The sequence below is a fragment of the Limanda limanda genome, chromosome 1 (assembly GCF_963576545.1).
Source record: "Limanda limanda chromosome 1, fLimLim1.1, whole genome shotgun sequence".
NCBI lineage: Eukaryota > Metazoa > Chordata > Actinopteri > Pleuronectiformes > Pleuronectidae > Limanda > Limanda limanda.
Window position 1 is genome coordinate 23327138 of NC_083636.1, and position 23018 is coordinate 23350155.

Genomic DNA, 23018 nt, shown 5'->3' on the forward strand with positions numbered 1-23018 from the left:
GTGAATGGTTGTATGTCTCTGTGTTGGCCCTATGATACCCTTGTGCCCTGACCAGGGTGTACCCCAACTCTTGCCCAGTGCCAGCTGGGATTGGCTCCAACTCCCATGGGTCCCTCAAGGGATAGGCAGTATAGATGATGGATGCATACATGGCTGTACAATCCAGTTTTGCCATTAAGCAGTCCTGGATATTGATTGCCTTTTATTGAGTATGGGCGTAGCTTTCCGACATTCACTGTACTCTGGAGAACCTCTGGACATTCTTTGGAGGGGTTGTATGTGAGAACACAAATTTCCGAGTGAGAGTGTTTGACTTTCTGTGGACTTTCTCTGGCCAGCCCCCAAGAAAAACTCATCAGAATAAAGGCTTTGTATATAATTATATTAAGGCTCAATAACCAGCTACATGACATAAATCGGCAGCTGCCTAGAACAATTTGAAGACTAGCTTTCACTTGTGTGTTTATTTTGTGTCTTGTGCGTTTAATTTTTAAAAAACAGAGATTTTGTATACAAGTCTAATATCTTAACTGTAACAGCCTCTCATCAGCACAAGAATGTACCATAACTCAGTGGTTGTCCTGTGCAGCCTTTGTTTTAGTAATATTTTCTTTGAGGTTGAGGTAAACTTTGACTCATCCATTAAGTGTTTGTCATTTGACGCATTTCTTAAGGCCGGCGCTTGGTTCTGCATTTTCAGAGACACGCAAGCGCAAGGGCCCTTGTGTGCCCCTTCAATCAATCAATCAATCAATCAATCAATCAATCAATCAATCAATCAATCCCTTGCGTGCGTCGGCCAATTTTTGTAAAGGGCGGCGCATGGTTTTGCGTTTTCAGAGACACGCAAGGACACTCAAGCGCAAGAGCCTCTTGCGTGCTTGCGTACCCCTTCTTACGTGCTTGCGTGTGTCGCCCAATTTTTGTAACTATAGGACAAAGCTATGCAAGCCTCACGCATCCCGCAAGGCTGTGATTGGTCTGCTAACTACATTTTTTTTGGAGTCACATTTCCGGTTTCATGCCCCATAATACCGGCAGAAACCAAGGAAGATTTAGAAGAACGAATATGGACCAAGTAGAAGAGCGTTTGGCAGAAGAGATCCGAAAGTATGACCACTTGTATAACCCGTCATTGACGGAATACAAGGAAGCGCAGATTGGCTGCAATTCCTGGAAGGAGATCTCGGCTAACGACGGTTTGCAGGTCGACGAGTGTTTGAAGCTGTGGAGGAAGATCAGGGACAAATTTGTCCGCCAGAAAAAAGCTATGATGAGCAGCAGTGGTGATGTAAATAAACAGGCGTCTCTAAGCCATTATATATATATATACAGTACCCATTATATTCCCAGTTATTAAAGTCATAAAGTTGTTTGCCCTTTAACCAGGAATGATGATGCCTGAATCCCACAGTGTCCCAGCATAATTGCTGCCTTTAACTCTTGAATTGCATCAGATTGAAAGAGAAAGGTGATGTGTGTTGTAGCAGTGTTGTGTCTCCGATATGTAGCTTATCTATACTACTTATCACTTCATTCATTAATAAAGACCACACGGATTACATCTTCATCTACAAAGATGATGCTTATTATATAAAAAAGATTAATGAAATGTCGAGGTTATGAAGGGTTTGATAGGGATCAATCTTTGAGGGATGAATGACTGTCAAAGATGGAAGAATGAAAGGGAGTCATTGAGGCCATATGAGGCAAATTGTGATTTATGAATATGGGCTACACACAAATATTCGATTGAATGATTAAGTAATTGATTGATGGATGGATGGAGGAAGAGGCAGAGGATTTCAATGGTTTGGTCTTTCTGTATTTGAGATTTAAGGAGCCAGGAACCTTTTTTGGGCTCCAGATAAACAAAGAGGTATATGAGAAAGTAGTTATAGACCTTTGACTATCATATAGAGATGAGTGAGAAATGGAAAGGATAGTGTCAGCATTTAAATGAAAAAGTTACCTCATTGATAGAGGAAGTTCTTAGGCCCCGTACAGACCTGGTATTAACATGAGGCGCCTGAATGTATTTCCACTTACTGTACACAGAGGACGTGAGTTGAGGAAGCTGTCCTTCATTGTGGCTACAGCAACTTTTGTGTTCACACTGCTGAAAGAATGTGGACATATGTGGCCCAGACCACCTCCCAAAGTGGTCTGGGTGATCGGATCACAAAAGCCCCATATTTGTACCAGGTGTGTACTGGGTCTTGTTTCGAGAGTAGGTGTAGGTGATGTAGCTGTTTAGGTCAAGGTAGGATACTCAGGATACAGAGTTGTGAAAAGATTTGGAACAGCTTTATCCTGAGTGATGGGAAAAGAGAGTTTCCACCGCAGAGATGTTTATGATAGCCTCTTGGGATGTGGTGATTTGATGGAGGAGTTGAGGTTTCAGTGAAGATGCTGGTTGAACATGGTGGGGTCAGTGCTGCTTGGGAATCTGAGTCGAGTGACTTTGAATTCTTGAAAGGAGAAAATTGTATTATCACTAGGTTCCTGTGGGTCAGTTTGCCCTCAATATACAGTCAAAGATGTAATCACTGCTGCATGTCAGCTGTTTTATCTTTCATTTTCTGCCCTGCCCTCACACCTCTCTCATTCTGAGTTGCAAAACATCCCCTAATGACAAATGAGGACTTTTAAATTAAAGAGCTGCCTTGTGACATCACTCATCTACAGCTTGCTGTGGACAGCTATATTGTGGCCAGGTTGGGAAGCTGGGCACAGATTTCAGTTTTCCATTGCGTAAACCCCAGAGCCTGGCTGCTGCTCAAAATGCAGTTGGTATTAGCCAGGGTGTGTGTGTGTGTTTGTGCGTGTGGGCTGGTGTGTGTGTGTGTTTATCTCTTTATTCAGTAATGTCCATAGCTAACAGGACTGGGAAAAAACTTTCCAGCATTATCTCTGCAGTGCTGAGGTCCTTTCAAAACCCGATTAATCACTACATACTCTAACTGACTAAAGTCCGAGACTGAATCTGAGACCACACTGCATTGCATGATTTCAGCCAGAGACACTCGCTGTTTGTCAAGAAATACTTCATAATTATTAGCAGAGAGATCAACAACCTTCACCGCTCAAAAAGAGAAGAAAAACAAAGAGTAACTACAAACCACCATCTTGAAAATGCAGCAAGTGTGTTACAATGTCCCTTCAATGCTACTGAGGTGTAGTGCAGCATAATTGTCTCTCAGATGAACATATAGCTTCTTGATCTAAGGGAAGTAAGTTGCTACGCTCTCGCTATTATCAATCTTAATGGAAATAAATTATATTATCAATGGGTTCTTTTTAAAATAATTTCTTACTCCAAGGCTTTTTCAAGGCAGAATTGTTTGAATCAAAAGTTGATGAGTAGCCAGCAACCTTTCAGTCTCCAGAGAGAGGAAACTGTTCTGGAGTCATTTTCCAATTGCAATGCGAGTGGCTCACTGCCCAGTCTTGAGTGGTCTGCTAATGTTTTTACCTTATCCTTATATACCTGTGTTTTCTTTCCTTTTTGTCTCTTTCGTTCTAAAGGACATTTATCCAGCTTTATTTCACCTACTGTTGTTACTGTCCAACTAAACCCTGTGAGAGATGTGGGAGAAATGGGACCAGTTGTAGGTGGTGGAGTTCTATTGGTCCATTAATTTAGCAAATTTTCATGGAAACAGAAAATTAAAGAGTGAGAAAAATAAGAAGAAATCACTAATTTCATTCTGATTCATTAGTAGGACTTATTCAACTTAAATAAAAGTGCAAATAAATAGAAATATATTTACCCAAGCAAAAGTAATGGTACCACATTAACTTCAACTTGAGTAAAAGTATGTAAGTACTGGATTATAAATACACGTGAAGTATTAAAATTAAAAGTAGCCTACTTTCCAAGTGCAGCCTAATGTGATGGTAAACTACATCATTATGTGTGAGTGTGAATTTTCTTTATCGATTATATTCATTATCATACTTTACAGTATATAAAGCTGGTTGTGTTGGTGGATAAATGACACAGTGCAATTTCCTACACAGAAAATTGATAAGATCCTCAACATGGTCTGCCCACAGCTATGTATTTGTATCTATGTTTTTTTGATTGTTGGAGGAGGAGGAAGTCCATGTGGTGCCAAACCTTTTTGGAACGAGCGTGTCACCTAAGTTAATTGTCCGTTTACGAGAGCTGTGCTGTTCTACACGATGATAGGATGTTGCTGAAGAGCAAGCCAATGATGGTGAAGCATGAAAGAAACAGCTGTCAGGTCTCTACCTGAAGTAATACTCTGCACTGTTAATGTAACAATTCTATAGACCCCACTTTCCCAGGTGTAATGCTTCCTTCAAATTTCTAACAATAGTGTTTAATCTCATCAAGGTTATTTCCTGGAGTTCCAGGAGCAAGTCAACAACATCACCCACTTCCAGGGCCAGACAGCCACACTGCATTGCAAAGTGACAGGAAACCCACGACCGTCCATCCGCTGGCTGAAGAATGACGCCCCTGTGGTCCAGGAGCAGGGACGTATAACCATCCGCAGGACAGAGGCTGGATCAAAGCTCCGCATCCAGGACCTGGACACTACAGATACTGGCTATTATCAGTGTGTCGCCTCCAACTCAATCAAGGTCATCTCTGCCACAGGCGTGCTGTACGTCAAACTGGGTAAGGTTCTCATTACTTATACATTGACCTAACAATTAAGCCTAAACCATATGTACAAAATGTTGATTGTGAATTGTTTCACTAACTGTTTAGACAGTAAATGATGAATAAGTGAACGACAGACCTTTATGCTTCACCTTGTCATGATGAAATAAATGAATAAATGTAATGACTGTTGAATAATGACACCATGTGGCATTAAGACTCACTTTCAGTATACAATTCTGTTTGACACCAGGCAGGTAATTTTAATGGAAACATTTAAAATCAATTAACTGGACACAGATAGTGCTTCATATGTGGCTTTTTATGAGGAAAAACAGAGAGAGAGGGTATCCCATTTGTTTTCTCAGTTAGCCACCCGTCAGGACTGAAACAACTGGAGGAACTGTGGAAATGCAAAAACAGAAAGAGCCTCATTTATGTTTGTTGAAACAATTTGAATGTTTTCCTTATGTTGTTATTTTGGCTCCACAGGACTGATGCCCACACAAAGCCCAGATGAATCGTAAGTGAACACCTTATACAGATCCATGTGTTTGTCAGAGTATGTGTGAATAAATGTCCCGCAGCCACGGAAAGATGAACCATCCAAATTAAGAATCTTTTCATCAGAAAAGTTGCAACACATTGCAATGTAATTCAATTTTCTACAGCAGGAAACTTCCCAAGCCACTCCTGCATTTTACCCATTTCGATATTTATGAATGGCACATTTTATCGAAGATAGGCTTCTTCTATCACATTCAAAGCACAGAAAAGTAATTTTTCAATCATTAATTCAGGGAGAAGTAAGTTTCATTCTAGGAGTATTCAAAGAGGTTCTGTGCTTTTGATTTGTTATTGTGTGTGCATGCATGAGCAGCATCAAACATACGAAACAGTGATTCAAAAAACAATCATAAATGTAACCAAGGAACCCTCTTTCATTACATTAACTGATTATGTAAAAGAACAGTATTTTTTTTAGGTTTCAGTAAAACTGCAAATGATACCTATGGAGAACATTAGAGACTGACACTAGTGTAAAAGGGATGAGTAGAATACCTGTATATTTATCTTAAACTGTGAATGACTGTGCTTTTCTGCCATTCATGCAGATCTATATAATATAAATATATATATATATAATAATATATAAATCTCTGTATTTTATACTAACAATAAATCACTATGTTAGTCCAATTTAGTAAAAGTACTTTTTATTTGAGTTGTACTTTTTGGGCTTTCAGTAAATAAGAGCGGGACAGGTAGGACCTAATGTAACTGTACCTTTGTAATATTTAAGTAGCTTGTTTATAAATATATCCAGACATTTGGCCACAGTAGTTTTTTTAGCAAGCCACAATCAGAAATCGATTATTAAAATAGTACATCAAAATAAAATCAATAACAAGCAGTGATCAATCACAATCATCATCAAGAAGGAAAACATGTAAAATTATCAATAAACAATCATTCAAAATGCAGTTTGAAAACATTTTAATCTTTTAGATCTTGATATAAAGTAAAATATATCATTGAATTAATCACCAAAATCACCATCCACACTGTTCAAATCCTCAATCTGTAAACAAAGTGTGATCCAGCAGAAAGCCTGTGTTCTTTAGCGGAACAAACCTTGAATCAGATACGATTCTAAGTTAGTTAGTCTTCAGGATAGTGAGAGGATATGGAGAAGTGAGAAGGATATGGAAAAGGTCAAATCTAAAAACTAAAAGATTTCTCCAAACAGTCATAAAAAGGGAGTTCAGTAACTATTAAAACCTCCTAAAACTTCTTACACTGTGTCTCCTGGCCCTGTGCTTTATATTGCCAAATTTAGACATTTCTGCTAAACTTCCAACAACCCCTTCGTTGTACTTTCACTTTGAATAATGTCTTGTTTGCACTTTCCTGAGATGTTTGTCTATTTAGGAAATACAAAGTTGATGGAAACAGCCTGCGTTCCCAGAACACACTTATACGCCTCATCTAGGATTCACAGAGTTCATAAAAAGGTCTTACTCCATTACTTTCATCAGCACTTGAAAAACAAAGAGTTGAGCTCTGTACCCAGAGATTCAGCCCCCCACTCTTATCCAATTGTATGAGTCCCAGCCCCCACTGCTACAGACTGCTGTTTGCCTGTTTATTCCAAATGTAGTAATATTGTCCACATTGCACCAAATTCCCCACTGGGCTCATAGGAGCAACACATCATTGACATCCATGCATGGACGTATTATTTGCATTAGTAAGAGTAGTAAAGTGCCTGCTCTAAACGTTACCTGTTTGCTTGGCCTTTATATTGGTGAGTCCTCCTCAAACTGTTCTAAAATATACAAGTCACTTTTGTATTGTTTGTGTGCTTGACGTTGTGTGGAGAGTTCTTTTATATACAATCTATAGTTGAGGGTGAAGTTAAATATCTTAGTGTTCATCCTTCCTGGTTTATCTGCAATGAAGATTTTATAGTCAATCTTATTTGTAAAATTAAAAAAAATCTTAATTATTGTTCACATATGTAGCTTAAATATAAGCTTGAATGATTGACTTAAGTGGTGTTATTTTTTCATACATTGCATGTTGGCTTTTTCAGAGGTCTGTTAAGCAATCAACCCAAGTTCAACAACTTTTCAACAAAATATAAGTTGTGCTTTTATGGAATAGGGCTCTTAACCGCTGATTTCTTTGTGTTGATGTTTGGTTATATTCATTATCATTATTACGCCAATATATGATGAACTGAGTGGTGTTAGTACTTAGCACCAGTAAATAGATTAGGAGTTGGGTTATGGAGCTATCTATCTTGAACTATTGTAAATTGTATGCTAAACTCATTGGTCTAGGGTCAGGTTTGGTTCCAGATTATTTTAATTGGGGTAAGGATTCAGATTTTAGGTTTAGACTCCAGGTTGGAGATTCACAATTTTCTTACCAACCCTTTGGTTTATCAGACAAGCTGAAGGTTTGTAGTGGTAAAAAGTATTAGAAGGTGGGTTTTTAGCAACTGACTGTTAGTAGAAATCCTCAGTGGTGTAGAAGTGCAAATGTATGTGTTTGTAGTATTACAAGTGACTGCCCAAAGCTAAAATGGGCATGTAAAGACATGTCGGCTACCTCCATTGCTTTTCGACCTTGTGCTGCGCTGCACTGAGTGATGCAGCCAGTGATGAGGGTAGCAGGACATGCAGCGTTTTCCTCTCTCTCTCTCTTGCGGGTTTGACTCACCAGCACGAGGCTCAGAATAAATTCCTCAGCCAACAGTCAGACACTAGCCAGTAGTTTGCATAGGCCTGCTCTGAACTTATTCAGGTCCTCAGTCAGACCAACAGTTTCTGAATGAATCTCATCAGCCAACACTGTGACTCTTTTAATGAGTCAGGGAGTATGGGGGTTCTGCAATAGCTGGTATTCATTTACATTGTGTAGTTATTCAGAAATGGCAAACGTAACGTAGTGACCATATCAGTATGAGCTAACTGGTGTCCTTCGTAGAAGTATTAATTATACCTTAACTTAAAACTACTACTTATTTAATGCTGCCAATTATTTTTTTAATTAATCCGTTATTGTTTTCATTTGTATAGATTTGTGTGACAAACCAACTGATAGCAATTCATTAAAATTTAAAATTTTCTACCTAAATGTCCAGCAAAATTGATTCAACTGTAAAGTTGTGTTCATATCTACATGAGCCCAGCTTGAAAAGTGCAGCCTCCATCATTCAGCAGTTCACCAGGGGCTCAGACTGAGGCAAAGGTTCAACCAGGCTCAGCTTGTGCTCCTTTGCTACATGACTTTGTCCAGTAAGTCACTGCAGTGACCAAATACACACAGGAGCACATTCACGCCAGATTGCATTGCAATGTGAACACTGTATTGCACAGCTGATGCCATGACAACTTCCCAGTGTTCAGTGTGTTAGCATGATAACCCTGTTACATCATGGATCTGTGACTCTGTTCTTCCAGGATCATATTTCACATAAACCCGAAACATCACCCACCAAATTAGCTCTTTTGCATTGTTATGATGCTGATCCTTTCCTTTGATTTCTACATCAAGTCCCTCCAGGTTCACCCCTCAGACATGGCCTGGCAGTCCTGTCAAACTATTGTTGTGTATGTAGTTGGTCTACAGTTGGTCCTTTCAACACCTGTTCGGACAGGAAAAGAAAGGATCCAAGTGGGATACTTCAAATAAAAGACACCATTAGCACTTTTGTCTACTAGTAGTTGTGGTGTGCAGTAAGATATATCAGCTTCTGGGTCAAAATCAAAACAGACTTACCCAGTAATGTCCAGATTCAAATGCTGGTTATAATAGAATAATGTGAACAACAAGAGTCTTTGTCAATATTTATTCCCATACACAGCAGCTGAATGAAATTAGGTGTGCCGTGTAAATTTGATTGTGGGTTATGAAAAGAGAAAAGACTCCCAGCGGCCTATGTGCTTTTAGCAGGGCAGAGCAGTCAGGCCATCATCAGCTGGTTTTTACTTTGTGCTTTGGCCTCAGCCTGTTTGTTTTGTGGACTGAGACTTAAGTCCTGCACAAACATAGTTTATGATTGACTTTAGCAAAGATCCAAGTTTGAAAATAAGATAAGGCTTAAATGTCCTGTTTGGAAGATTGGGTTGAAATTGGCAGAAATTGAATTTAAAATAATTAGTGTGTCATCATCTAAACTGTATGAATAGTTGTTTTCTTAACCCTAGAATGGACCCTTTATATTTTAACACTTAAAATATACACCGGGAGCAGATCCTCTCTACGGAGGCAGCAATGTTTTTTTTACAGTAGCCCAGACTGGACAAACTAAACACCATTTTGAGAAACATACTGTATGGTGCTCTGTTCAAGCAGAGGTCTCGGGTGTTGAATGCCTTGTGGCAGGGGCTGACTCCAAGTTAGAAGTACTCTGGTGGACCCCATTGAATAAGAAGTGTCTTTGCTGTTCTGGGATTGGATCCTCAGCATCCACTTCTTGTAACATTGGCTTGGACCAATGTCACTGCTACTTCACCTCTTTGTCCTTCTCCTTACTGATATGTTATGAAAGAGCTGTTTTAAAAAACGTTTTAATTTGTTAAAACTACACTTGTAGATGCAAAGTTGGTCGCTGCCCCTGATTCCATGACTCTAGACCCCCAGCATCTGCTGTGGCCACTAATGACATATTTGAGGAAACAGCATTGTTTGTTTTTCTTTTTAGGTCACGAGAAAAAGGTTTCTGCCAACCGTATCGAGGCATCGCCTGTGCTCGCTTCATTGGCAACCAGAGCATCTATGTTGAGTCCCTGCAGATGCAGGGGGAGAGCGAAAACCGTATCACTGGTAAGATAACCCACACAGTAGTGGACATACTTGAGTCGTTTATAAAAAATTATATTGTAATTCTTAGATTTCTGAGTTCATATAGGCAAGTTCAACCAGGTGTCTATTTCTTCTCTCCAAAGCTGCTTTCACTATGATTGGTACGTCCACCCACCTGTCGGATCAGTGCTCCAGGTTTGCCATCCCATCCTTCTGCTACTACGTCTTCCCTCTGTGTGACGAAGGCTCTCGGGCCCCCCGGCGCCGTCAGCTCTGTAGAGATGAGTGCGAGGCCCTGGAGAATGACCTGTGCCTGGCAGAGTACACCATCGCCCGATCCAATCCCATGATCCTCATGCAACTGAAGCTCCCCACCTGCCACCTGCTGCCACGGCCAGGCACGCTTGATGCTGCGTCCTGCATGAGGATAGGAGTGCCACCAGAAAAACTAGGTCCATGTAGGTAGATTCTATGGCATGCGTCCACACATACATTACAATTATTGATTTAAAACACATTGCTCATAAAATCAAGGAAAAATGCATCATTGTAATGCTAAATGCAGTTGGTCAAACAACCATTTGATCTTACCTGTTTGATGCAACTCAGTAGAACAAAGGAATCACCTCCAGCCCAAAGAACAAGCAACCAATCACTGTTTGTAAAAACTTCAGCTTTGATGTCACCTCAGAGTTTTAAGGGATGTAGCTAGCCATGTGCTCAGTCTCAGAGAGGACTCTGAAGAGTTAGTTTCGTAAACAAAACCCATGTTCACTTAAGTTTGAAATTTGTTATTTTATAACTTTGAGGATCATCATGAAATTGTATTTTTCCGTAAAGTGGAACAGTTCAGAATTTGAAGAAATATGCTGATTTGCTTTATTTCTGAGTGAGATAAGGACGATTGATATCCATTTTGTAAAGTACAGAGCTGGAGTCAGGAAGTGGTTTGCTTAGCTTAGGATGTTTTAGAAAGAATAATTGCATATTTCCCTAAATATTGACATACTCCATCCAAAGCATTAGTTTGCAACTTGAAGCTCCAAAATGTGAAATTTTAGAACGTGAAGTACACACAAACACTGTGGGTAATAAAGTCCTATTCAAATTGTGAGCATGGTTTATAAAGCTGCACACCTCAGAGCTCTCCTGTTGAACACACTGAGCTAAATCCACAATCATTATATACAAGGTAAGTCACCTCTCTCATAGTGTTTGAGTATCCTCACTGTGTCACTGTCTGCTTTACAGATTCCCCCGAAGACCACATCTGCTACAATGAAAGTGGGGCTGACTACAGGGGCACAGTCAGCATCACTAGATCTGGTCACCCCTGCCAGCCATGGAGCTCTCAGTTCCCTCACAGTCACCATCTGTCCCAGGATTACCCCGAGCTCTGGGGAAGTCACAACTTCTGTCGTAACCCAGGAGGCCAGATGCAGGCCCCCTGGTGCTTCACCTTGGACCCACATGTCAGGGTGGACCTGTGCGACATCCAATCCTGCAGTAAGTCCTAGTGTTTACCACTAATAACCAGTAAATGACACAAAACAAGAGAGACATACCATCAGTATGTACAGAGTGTAGAATCTGCCTGAGTGGGATTTCATTTCTAAGTTACACAAGGTAGTGGCAGTGCATCATTGAGAGCAGTATTAGTTCAAATCAATATATGCTAGTGCGGAGCGGTATCTGTTGTGAGAGTCAGTATATGACACTGAACTGAGACTGACATATCATCTTTACTTTACTATCGACACTGCTGCAGAACATAGGACCCACTGAAAGCACTTTTCTCGCACAGGCATACTTAACAGAACATTAAAAGCCAAGGTTTAAATGTTTTCACCCTTGCAATCTTAGTGGTTAAGTTTGACAGAATTTCCTCCAGGGTCATGTTGGGAGCGGATGGTGTTAAATCTGTTCTACATTTTGACCATTCAAATAACTCTAACAATACTTCTGTAATGAAACGTTTTGTGACCAGATCAGGCTGTTTATTCCATCATTGTCACTCATCGAATGGGTGAAAAGGAGTTCTGACATCATCTTTTGTCAAGATTAGACCACCAGCATTCTTTCAGAACTCCAGAGTCTCTTATTTCAATGGTGATGAAATAAGAGACTGTGGGTAAATTAGAGAATAAAGTTGTAGGCTAATATTGAGAGGATAAAGTTGTAATATTACAAAAATAAAGTAATGATTATATATAATTTGATGAAAAAGTCCTGATTCCTAAAATAATGTGGAGCTGATGAGCCAAAAGATTACATATTTCATTATTTGAGAAACCTATAGGTTACTAAAGTATACCTTGAATTGGCTCTTTACAAAGTACTGTAAAACACAGATGGCCCAGCATGTAATCAATAACATTTCAAACCCTTCAGTGTCTCTGTAAGTATTTCTTCTGGTAGCTCACAGCCACAATAAACAGGGCCTCCATTAAATACCACTGACGTCAGAACCACCACATCAGTTCTGTTACTGATGTGCAATTCTGGGGTTTAGGACCCCAGTTAACTCACAATTTACTATCAATGCACTTGAATTAATTGTTAGTACCTCTATCATATTTGGCCAATTTACAGAAGTTTAGATAAGGTTATTTGATTGGAGAGTGTAGAAATGCATCAGAACTGTGTTCCCCAGGGATTATTGTCCTTTTTTACACTGTATATGCATCCTGGTTTCAGCTTATTGTCAGTATATATCTGTTCTGTGTTTCTGTCTGTTTTATTTTTATTCTAGTCCCCATGGGCCCTCAGTATTTTTTTCCATTAGTTCTTTGATTTGCTTTTCAGAGAACTGAGCACATTTGTTCCAGTAAGACTTTACCAGATGTAACTGAGTGGAATTTCATTCTTGCACCATGTGGAAGGATGTGGCTTTTAATGGGGATTATCCACAGTGACATTATTTTCACTTAAATAGTCAACTCAGGACAAGTGTTGTATGAACGCTGTTTCCACAGATAATATGTTCAAAGAATGACTCTAAACCTTGTTATCTTACAGATCCTCCAGAAAACCCAAGAAAGGAGATACTGTTCATTTTAATCCCTGCAATTGCCATCCCATTGGTCATCGCTTGCCTCTTCTTCCTGGTGTGTATGTGTCGCACAAAGCAAAAGGCTTCGACTGACACACCACCTCGCCAGCTCAGCAGCTCACCCAGCCAGGACATGGAGCTCTCTCTCCTCAGTCAACAAAAACACCAGGTAATGCATACACACAGTGCACAGACTCTTTGATGAACGGGTTCTTCATTTATATTCATTCTGATGAATAGCCGTGTTCTTACCAATATCAGCAGTGCATTCAAAGATGTAGTAGTCTTATTTATTTCTAAGTAAAGACTTCTGGGGAAATAAATGACTATGCTGAAATTCAGTGTGGAATCTATTCTAAGTGAACTAAAGAGGAGTTGAAATAACAAAGTCCTTTAGACCAGGTTTAAACTCATGCACCTTAAGACATTAAGGCCCCTGTCATTTCAGTTAACTCTGCATTTTGTGGTTCATTACCAAATCAATCAAATACCTGTATTTGTGGTATGTTACTCAGTGACCTCAGTGAATCTGCTCTTTACTTGGGGATTGTCAAGATGGAATTTACAGTGATTGTTCCTATGAGAGTTGTAAGATTCCCTTGTCAGGTTATGATAAACCACTTTGCAGTGTTTGGATATTTGGTAAACCTTAAAGATATGTGACTAAGGTTCTGTTCAGACCTAGCATTAGTATGTGTCACCTCATGTGTCTCCAGTCACAACTTCAGATTTTCCTTTCCTCTTCAATAAACACTTCCACATGTAGGTGAAACACTGAGAAGTGGTAAAATAATTTGGACTCATTATGAAACTGTAGCTGGTCAGATGACGTCAGCTGAATAGGAGTTACATTCCATTGTATTTCATGAGTTTGTTCAATGTGGCTCAGGACACAATGATGTTGACACTGCTAAAAAATGTGACAACATGGATCCCAAACCCCCTCTGAACGTGTTCTGAGTGATAATATTAGGTCTGAAGAGAGCCTGATTCTCAAAGTCAGATCCATGAATCTTAGTTCTTCATTTCATTGGTTCCTCAGGCAAAACTTCCACCAATGCAGATTCTTGTGTTATTGATACTCTACCCATACACCTGAATTGACAACATTTGTATTCCTGTGCTTACGTACTGCATTAGGCTTTATTGTTGGCCATACACTTTGCTGACATGTATTTGTGTTTATTGATTTGTTGCTGCAGGCCAAGCTGAGGGAGATCAATATGTCAGCAGTACGTTTCATGGAGGAGCTTGGTGAGGATCGGTTTGGCAAGGTTTACAAGGGTCAACTGTATGGCACCACTCCTGGTGAGCAGGTCCAAGTTGTGGCCATAAAGACATTGAAAGACAAGGTTGATGTCACTCTCTGTGAGGAATTTCGCCATGAAGCAATGCTCCGCTTTCACATACAGCACCAAAGCATAGTAAGTTTGCTGGGTGTGGTCACCAAAGAGCAACCAATGAGCATGATATTCACCTACTCCATTCTTGGTGACCTGCATGAGTATCTGGTGATGCGCTCCCCAAACTCAGATGTTGGCAGCTCAGATGATGATAAGACCGTCAAGTCCACTTTGGAACAGGCTGATTTCCTTCATGTTATCACCCAGATTGCTGCTGGAATGGAGTACCTTTCCGGCCAACAATTGATCCATAAAGACCTTTCTGCACGAAACATCCTCGTCTTTGACAAACTCAGCATCAAGATACTTGATCTGGGCTTGTTCAGAGATGTCTACTCTGCCGATTACTACAATCTCCAGGGCACAGGCCTTTTCCCTATTCGTTGGATGTCCCCAGAAGCAATTATGTATGGCAAGTTCTCCACCGACTCTGACATCTGGTCTTACGGTGTGCTGCTGTGGGAGACTTTCAGTTATGGTCTGCAGCCGTACTGTGGCTACTCCAACCAGGACGTGATCGAGATGGTACGCACCCACCGGCTACTGCCATGTCCCGATGACTGCCCAGCCTGGATTTACACTCTCATGCTGGAGTGTTGGAGTGAATTTCCAGCAAGAAGACCTCGCTTCAAGGACATTCACACACGCCTGCGCTCTTGGGAGAGTCTGTCTAACTATAACAGCTCTGCTCAGACTTCTGGCACCAGCAACACTACTCAGACCAGCTCTCTCAGCACAAGCCCTGTTAGCAACATTAGCATGAGCACTGCAAATGCATCCCGCTACACCAGCCCGAAAAAGAGCTCACCATTCCATCAGCCCCAGTTCATGCCCATGAAGGGTCAAATGCATCGGCCAATGGGACCACAGCTCTACATTCCTGTCAATGGATATCACCCAATGTCAGCTTACCCATACCTGCAGAACTTTTACCCCATGCAAATACCCATGTCAATGCCCCACCAGCAGATGCACCACCAACCCCAAATGGTTACCAAAGCTGGTTCTCACCATAGTGGCAGTGGATCCACATCTACAGGCTATATCACCACTGCCCCTTCCAACAACTCTGTGACAGAGCGAGCAGCTCTATTAAATGAGAACTCCAAGACAACTGATGAGGACTTGGCTGACAGGGCATCCCAGGAGGAGAGAGACCACAATGAGGACTTGTCAGTGCCTGAAACAGAATTGCTAGGTGATAATGACCCTCCACAGACTGAAGAAATGGTGGTCCGCTTGTCAGACACATAAGTGTGGTGATGTTTGAAGGACAGTTGAGCTAAAATATTCTGTGAGCTGTGCTTGCTTGCCAGAAAATTCAATGAGCAGCGTAAAGTGAAAGGAGAAATTCTGTGGAACTGTGACTGAATGTTTTTTTATGGGTTTCTTAGATAGGGCAGATACATTTGAATTCCAAGTGTTTGTCATGTTTGTACCTCTTACATGCCTTTGTCAAAGAGTAAGCAAAATTCAGAGTGCAATGCCTATTCTCTTGAATGCCAAAAGAGCATTGTCCACCTATAAAGGCAGCCCTGCCTACCAGTTGGTAAGAATTAGCAAAAAGTTAGGTGATCACTCACACTCTTCCCACCTGTCAACAATGCCAGTGGTGTTTATTGGAATGTACAACCAAGCCATAGGTATTGCTACCAGAACCCAGAACTGAACCCAGTTTTCTGTGGTACAAGACAAGGGCTTTGCTTGTGTGCAATTTGTGCACCCTTTGACAATTTGATGTTGTTTTTGAGGTGATTATTTTGTGGTTTGTGAAAGCCACAGACATAGAACAATAGAATGTATGATGACCAAAGATAGTAGTTTTGAAAGTAGCTTTGTTATTAATGAAGTTCACTACGATGTATTGTGTAACTTACCGCCATCAAACAAAAGAATAAGAACAAAGACTCTTGTTGAATCTCATTTGAGAGATTCATTGACAAAGGTCTTATTCACAACATGTTTCCCATGAAGCGGATCCTTTTTATATCTACTTTTTTAACCAAGTTGTACAGATTTTTAATTTATGTACTTTGGTTTTGAACATTTTAATTGTTAATGTTTTTCCTTTACTGGTGAAATTTCTAAGCCTAGTGTGAAAACTATGTTCTTTCCACCACATCTGCTTTGTTTGCAGTTTTTTGCTTACCATGCATTGTGCAGATCCATCTGTGGAGTATCCAATAAAGTCATATGAAGAAAATTGTGTCTATCACTTCAGTCAGAGCAATAAAATAATGTGCTATCATTTGTTAATTTCACCTTATAGAGGAGAAATACTTTTTTATTGCTGAAACAATACAATTATTTAAGGGATTTTATATTGCATTCCTCTAATCTTTAGATTCTTATTCAGCGTGCGTGCATGTGGGTAAATAGTACACAGCACCTTGCATCATAATAATTTCAATGTGTATATGTTTATATGATAATATATACAATAGACTGATACACACATATATGAAGTTAAGTGTACAAAGCATATTTTCAATTTGTGAAAAATGGCAACGAAAACAAAAGTGTTGTGCCGATGTTTGCGTTCAGTATACGAAAAAAATGTGTGTGTTTTGTAATGAGGGGAACTAATTCTAAGTTTATGCTTCTAATGTAGCTGAAATTCTTTTATCAACCGCATTTTTATTATCGAGAAGCTGATGCAACACATTTAGCCTCTAATCATTAGCTCTAATTGGGTGCACATTAATAGTGCAAATGTGACTCTGTTAACATAACTTTCAGACATATACTTTCATCAAAAATAGCTTCCTTACTTAAAAATATAATCATACAGAAACCAACCAAAATGCTCTGATGTACAGTACTGGAGATGTACTTTATTATTGTAGCTCACTTTTGCTGCCATCTGATTGTAACAATTCTGTTTATTTGAACTATAAACAAATCTGAGGTAGTTGTTTCATATTTGTGTGAGTGACCCTCTGTGTCCCAGTGAACTCTGGCAAAACTCCCGACTCTTTGAACTGGAACTTGGGCACTGTAGCAGTTAGGCCCAGAAATATGTCACAGTAGTAACCATTGGGCCATTTACTAGGATAGTGAGTGTGGGTGTTACGAGACTGGTCTGAAGCAGCCATTTTAACGCTGAACCTCCAGGGACGACCCAAATTCTTACCAGTTATCCAATAGTGACCCCTAGAGGTGTTGAGCAGTATGAGCAGATGGATTTTTGGTCGTTTTATATTTTAGCATTACCTCACTTCATCAAAATTCATGCAGTGCAAGCATGTTTTATAGCAGCCCATAATAGGCTGTGTTTTGTGGATACGATTTACATCATTCCACCACTGTGTATCTGTAGGACATAACATTTTAATCAGCGTTAACTAATTCTTGATTTACTGATTCCAACAGTAGTAGTAGTTGTAGTATGGTAAAAGTGATACAAGGGTCAATTTTATAAATCACACTATGTGTATTATATATGAATGATGCAACAGTAACTGGGTTTGACTGACCACATATAAGCCCACCGACCCACTCACACACACACACACACAACCACACGCACACACATACACACACACACACACACACGCACACACATATATCGAACTGCTAGTAAAACTTTAATATCATAATAATTTTATGATAATGTTATATTAATATAATATAAGCACTATACTATAATATCCAGAGCAATTTGATAATTATATCATACTACTATAATATTGACACTATACTATGATAACCATAAAATTATTATAATACTATTATATTATCATAATATTAGCACTATACGATAGTATCCATTATAATTTTATAATTTTATTATATTATTATAATACTACCACTATACTTTAATATCTATTTGTATTAGCAGCAGTAGTGTCGTGTCCTGGTGAAGCGCCGCACCTGAACGCACCACACGCATTGCCGATGACGACATACATTTTCTATGAGCTCTGAGCTCTCCGCCGACGTCAAGCGTCATTGGCTGAAAATCTGAAGATGCTGCGTTGCGATTGGCTGTAGCGGCTGTCCCTTAACCTGGCTTTACCAATATAGGGAGGCGGTGACCTACTAACATAGATCCATGAGTCAGGAGCCACCTTGAAAGGAAGCAGGTCCGGGAGGAGAGCGGGCTACCACCTCCTCTTGTGTGCTGACGGACTGATGGGGCCAGTGGACTCGTCCCCGGAGCTTGACACGAGGTGGAGAACCAGAGCCGAGGCAACAAGCCGCGGGTAGAGAAGGTACAGTGGGGATGGGAGGTGCAGCTCAGCTCCATGTTCTTGTGTCCAGTGTTAGATGAGTGTGTACACCGCCCACAGTGCAGCGCAGCTCCCGTTAGCCCGTGTGCTGAGCTCCGGGTTGTGTTTCCACCGTGCGACAGCGTTCGTGTTGTTGTTGTTGTTTAGTTCGTTGACAGTGTTGGCAGTTCAGTGGCACAGGGCTGATCCACCCTGGGTAGAGTTCGCTCGGGGAGACGTGTATTAGATCGCATTTAGACTCGTAGGCCTGTGAGGTTCCACATTGCGACACGGTGTACACAGTTTGAGTGTAACGGCGAGTTATGAATCCCATCAGCGGCCTCGGAACTAACTGTACGTGCTGTTGTTTCTCCTCTCGTTAGAACAACACAGATAGCCCCACAGTTCTGAGTAAGCTATGATGTCATGCAAATAAACAGTGTCTGAGCACGCAGTATTCATATAGAGGTCATCTGATTTAAACTCTCTCTCTTCTATTACCACGGAGTTTAAAACCTATCATTTATAAAGACTTTCACAAACCCAGGCCCGTGTTGTGATGGCCACCCAGCAGATATTTCATAAAGTGTGCAGCCATAGAAAGTGCTGGCAGCCGGAGGGACTCTGTATTGTGTAACGTGGGCACAATGAGGGAATGTGGTCAGTCCGAGCCGGGCCGGGCCGAGCCCTCTGTGAACTTACGGTGAACCGGCCCGGTGCAGTCCCACTGCCACCCATCCTCATCACGTGTCGTCCAAATCTAGTCCCGATGTCACATGTTGTTTCCTCAGAAAAGACAAAAGCGAGTGATAACAACAGCCATGTTGGGTCAGATCCCAGCATTTGTGAGACCTGCTGATTTGCAAACATGGAGCTTGTTGAAGTGTTTTACAGTGGACTACTCGTTGCTAACGTCAATCATGCAAACATTTTGCTGAGTTGCAAGTACTCTCGTAGAATATCTAAAGAAGTGAAATGTGGCTTCTCTGGGATCAGGTTCGATCAAATACATTCACACTCCATATGAAAGGCACCAGTCTACACACACAAGCCCACCTGTCACTTCCTATTCACTCACCGAATAAATGTTGACCTTCAGCAGCAGCAGCACAATTAGGACACAGTCAGCACACCCTTTAACCCTCTCCATTTCTTTATGGAGACGACTTTCTGCTGTACTCATAATTAACATGAGTTATGGGGGAGTGTGTGACTGTGGAACGACGGCCTCCGGTTACAGGCTGTTTCTGTGTTTGAGCTCCTGCCAGACCACATGTTATGTCACATCTGTCTTCAGTCCTTTTCTGGGTGTGCCGGATCTTTGAATCCAAATACAGGCCTTTTTAGGCAATTCTCCCTTTGCAAAATGATTTTTAATATTCAACTTAAGCAAAAAAGTGTGTCTCTGTTCACACAGAATTAGAATTGCTTGACAAAATAATGCTTAGTAATTAGAGTTGTTGACTCCGTATGTTTTTCCCACCCTTGTTTATCGTCACCCATGATCAATCACAAAACATACACAAATTTCCATCCCCCCCCCCCAGTCTTCCCTATGATTGTGGTTACTTGTACTGAACTAGACCTAGAGATATATGGAATATATACTGTATGAATAGTGATTTAAACTCAAAATTTTATATTTTTGAGATATAGTTTTAAATTATTTGAGCTGTAGGAAATAATCCTACAAAAGTGTAATGAGTATAGGATGTATAACAATTTCCACTTTCTTAAATAACACATGATCCTTGAGTCAACTTTCCATTTCATAAGACAAATCTACTCCTGAACTTGCTGAGAAGTTGTGACCTTGAACAGATACTTATTATCTCATCACCTACTTTCTTATTACACTCTTAGTACTTGATCTTTTTCTCCCTGTCTTTACTGTAGAGATAATTAGAACATTTATAATCATGTAATTACATTAATTATAAATCAAATGACAAATCATGAACAACAATTATCCCATGCTGCATTTTACTTCAAACCATACACTGAATTAAGAGACAGGCTGCACCAACAGACAAGGAGGCGAACTAAACAATAAGACAACATCTCCGTTAAGAAACTTCATTCTTTTTAATAAACGATTATGAAAAAGATCAGTAAAGGAACTTCATCCTCATTAGGAAATTATTTTGCTTAATTTTTTGCATTTTGTCTGCATTTCAGATTATTTAGTTGAAATGTTGATTTAAAGGACATGTTTTTTATTTCAATTAGTAATTTGAGATGAATGCAATTAACAAAGTAAGTAAAAAGTCTGCTGAATCATTGCAAAACATTGTATCATCTCATAATACAAATACAACTTTACTGAATCATCTGCCAGGCAATCACCCTCCCTAGAGAAAGTACACCACTTAAAAAAATAACATTACCATTGATAACATGATTAACTTTGTGTTTCAATTCAACACTAACATTTAAACCTCTCGTTTTTTTTTCCAGATTTCCTCCAGTGGATTCGTTGAATGTGGCTGTCAATGCATACATGCATTATGGTGAACAGTTAAAGACTTTCCAGCATATTGTCAGTTGCAGACAGTAGTAATAATGCAATCAATTAAGCAAGAGGTGGACTCCAGTGAGTCCTACAGTGGAGAGGATTCCCTGGTCCTGGCCCTAGAGGGGGCTAACAGAGACCTGATGGGCCACACCCTATCTGCCATTCCATTTAAGGCTAAAACCAGCTGTCGCAGGAAAAGGGAGTTTATCCCAGAGGAGAGGAAAGACAACATTTACTGGGAGAGGCGTCGCAAAAACAATGAGGCGGCCAAGCGCTCAAGGGAGAAGCGGCGCATTAACGACATGGTGCTGGAGACCAAGCTGATGGCCCTTGGAGAGGAAAATGCCTCCCTCAAATCTGAGCTCCTGTCACTGAAGCTAAAGTTTGGCCTGTTGAGCTCAGCTGCATATGCCCAAGAAGCCCAGAAGTTATCCAGCTCCGCCACTGTCAATCTTTACCAGGAGTTGGTACCACCCACCGATGATCAAGGTTCTTCCAGCAGAGATTTGGAGTCTCTTCATTTGCGTAGTAGCTGTATATCAGTCATCAAGCATTCACCTCCCATGCCTGAGACATGCACTGCAACTCAGGGTAGCTTCAATGTCTGCAATACCACGGAGGTCAAGCAAGAACCCTCGGAGAATGGAAGCTATGCACAGGAGAGGAGTAGTCCCTATGACCTCTATAGAAACTACATAGCCAGTCCTTTGTCTGGTGTTTACTCCCAGCCCGCTTCATTACTGCAGGTCACCAGGTCATCCAGTAACTCCCCCCGGACCTCAGATGATGGTGCTGTAGGCAAATCCTCAGATGGTGAGGATGAGCAGCAAGTCCCCAAAGGCTTCATGCCGTCTACAGCTGGCCCAACAAGTGTCATTGTCTCCACACACAAAGTGCCGGACACCACTTCTTCAGCTTTGCCCCATAAACTGCGGCTTAAAGCCAGAACCACTCAAATCAAAGTGGAGACCATTGACTCTGAATATGAGTTCTCTGGAAAATCCTCAACTGCGGGCAGCATAACAGAGGGAGGACTCTGCCGGACCACTCCCGTCTCTTCAGAGTACACACAGTCCCCCCTGTGCCCTTTGTCAGTACAGGTCACCAACATGCAGGGCTGGAGCCAGCGGTCTGAGCAGTGGCACAGAAGCAGCACAGATGCATTGTGGGATGGCTGCAAGAGTAGCAGGCGAACCTCGAGCCCCATCTCAAACAAAGCTGCCGTAGATGTAGAAGAACCTTCCTATGCACACTCACATGCTGAGCACTTGTATATAAACCAGGACCTTGCCTCCCTTTCTGCTAAAGTGGCCTCTTTTGAAAAGACCGACGGCAACACAGCAAAATTCTGTGATAGAGTCCAACAGAAGCACCACTGATCATCATGCTTCATCAAAGGGATGTTCCTCCGAATATCCTTTGTTTTGCATTTCCACTTCATTTGCTGTTGCACTGTGTGGTTATTAGGGTTAAATCATGTTTCCATTAATGGAGGTTTTCAAATAAAATGTGTTGACATAATGGCAGAGTCTAAACCCATAGACTGCTCACTGTTACAAGCTGAGAGGTAGAGTTACACAAGAATCAGTACACAATACAGCTCCACAACAGAGCTGTGTCTGCTCCTCAGCGTCTCTTTTCGAACACAATGTTTTCATTCATTGCTTATTATGGCGGTGTTTCCAACCCCTGTTCAGTTATCACCAATGGGAGTTAATACTTCCTGAAATATTAAAAGCCTACCCGGAAACAATGGCCTCTAAGGAAGGATTTTAATGTGAAATATCTGGAGAGTTTCATTGAGAATAGTTTGATCAGAATTATCAAAGTTTCGAGAAACCTCATAAGAATAATAACTTGGATTTATATAGTGCCTTTCAAAGTA

General features: G+C 40.7%; 2 protein-coding genes across 2 annotated transcripts in view; both read left to right on the forward strand.

Moving 5' to 3' along the window:
- Positions 1-16408, forward strand: part of ror2 (receptor tyrosine kinase-like orphan receptor 2) — a 41830-nt gene extending 25422 nt beyond the window's left edge. Inside the window, exons 3-9 of the mRNA XM_061075726.1 lie at positions 4364-4651; positions 5129-5159; positions 9852-9973; positions 10096-10410; positions 11204-11458; positions 12971-13173; positions 14207-16408. Of these exons, the coding sequence (XP_060931709.1) occupies positions 4364-4651; positions 5129-5159; positions 9852-9973; positions 10096-10410; positions 11204-11458; positions 12971-13173; positions 14207-15661 (2669 nt within the window). The 3' untranslated portion in view covers positions 15662-16408. The remainder of the gene's footprint in view (positions 1-4363; positions 4652-5128; positions 5160-9851; positions 9974-10095; positions 10411-11203; positions 11459-12970; positions 13174-14206) is intronic.
- Positions 16409-18471: 2063 nt separating this feature from the next.
- Positions 18472-22580, forward strand: nfil3 (nuclear factor, interleukin 3 regulated). The gene is made up of 2 exons (XM_061069138.1): positions 18472-18621; positions 21076-22580. The coding sequence occupies exon 2, from the start codon at positions 21181-21183 to the stop codon at positions 22510-22512; it is 1332 nt and encodes a 443-aa protein (XP_060925121.1). The 5' UTR covers positions 18472-18621; positions 21076-21180; the 3' UTR covers positions 22513-22580.
- Positions 22581-23018: the final 438 nt, after the last annotated feature.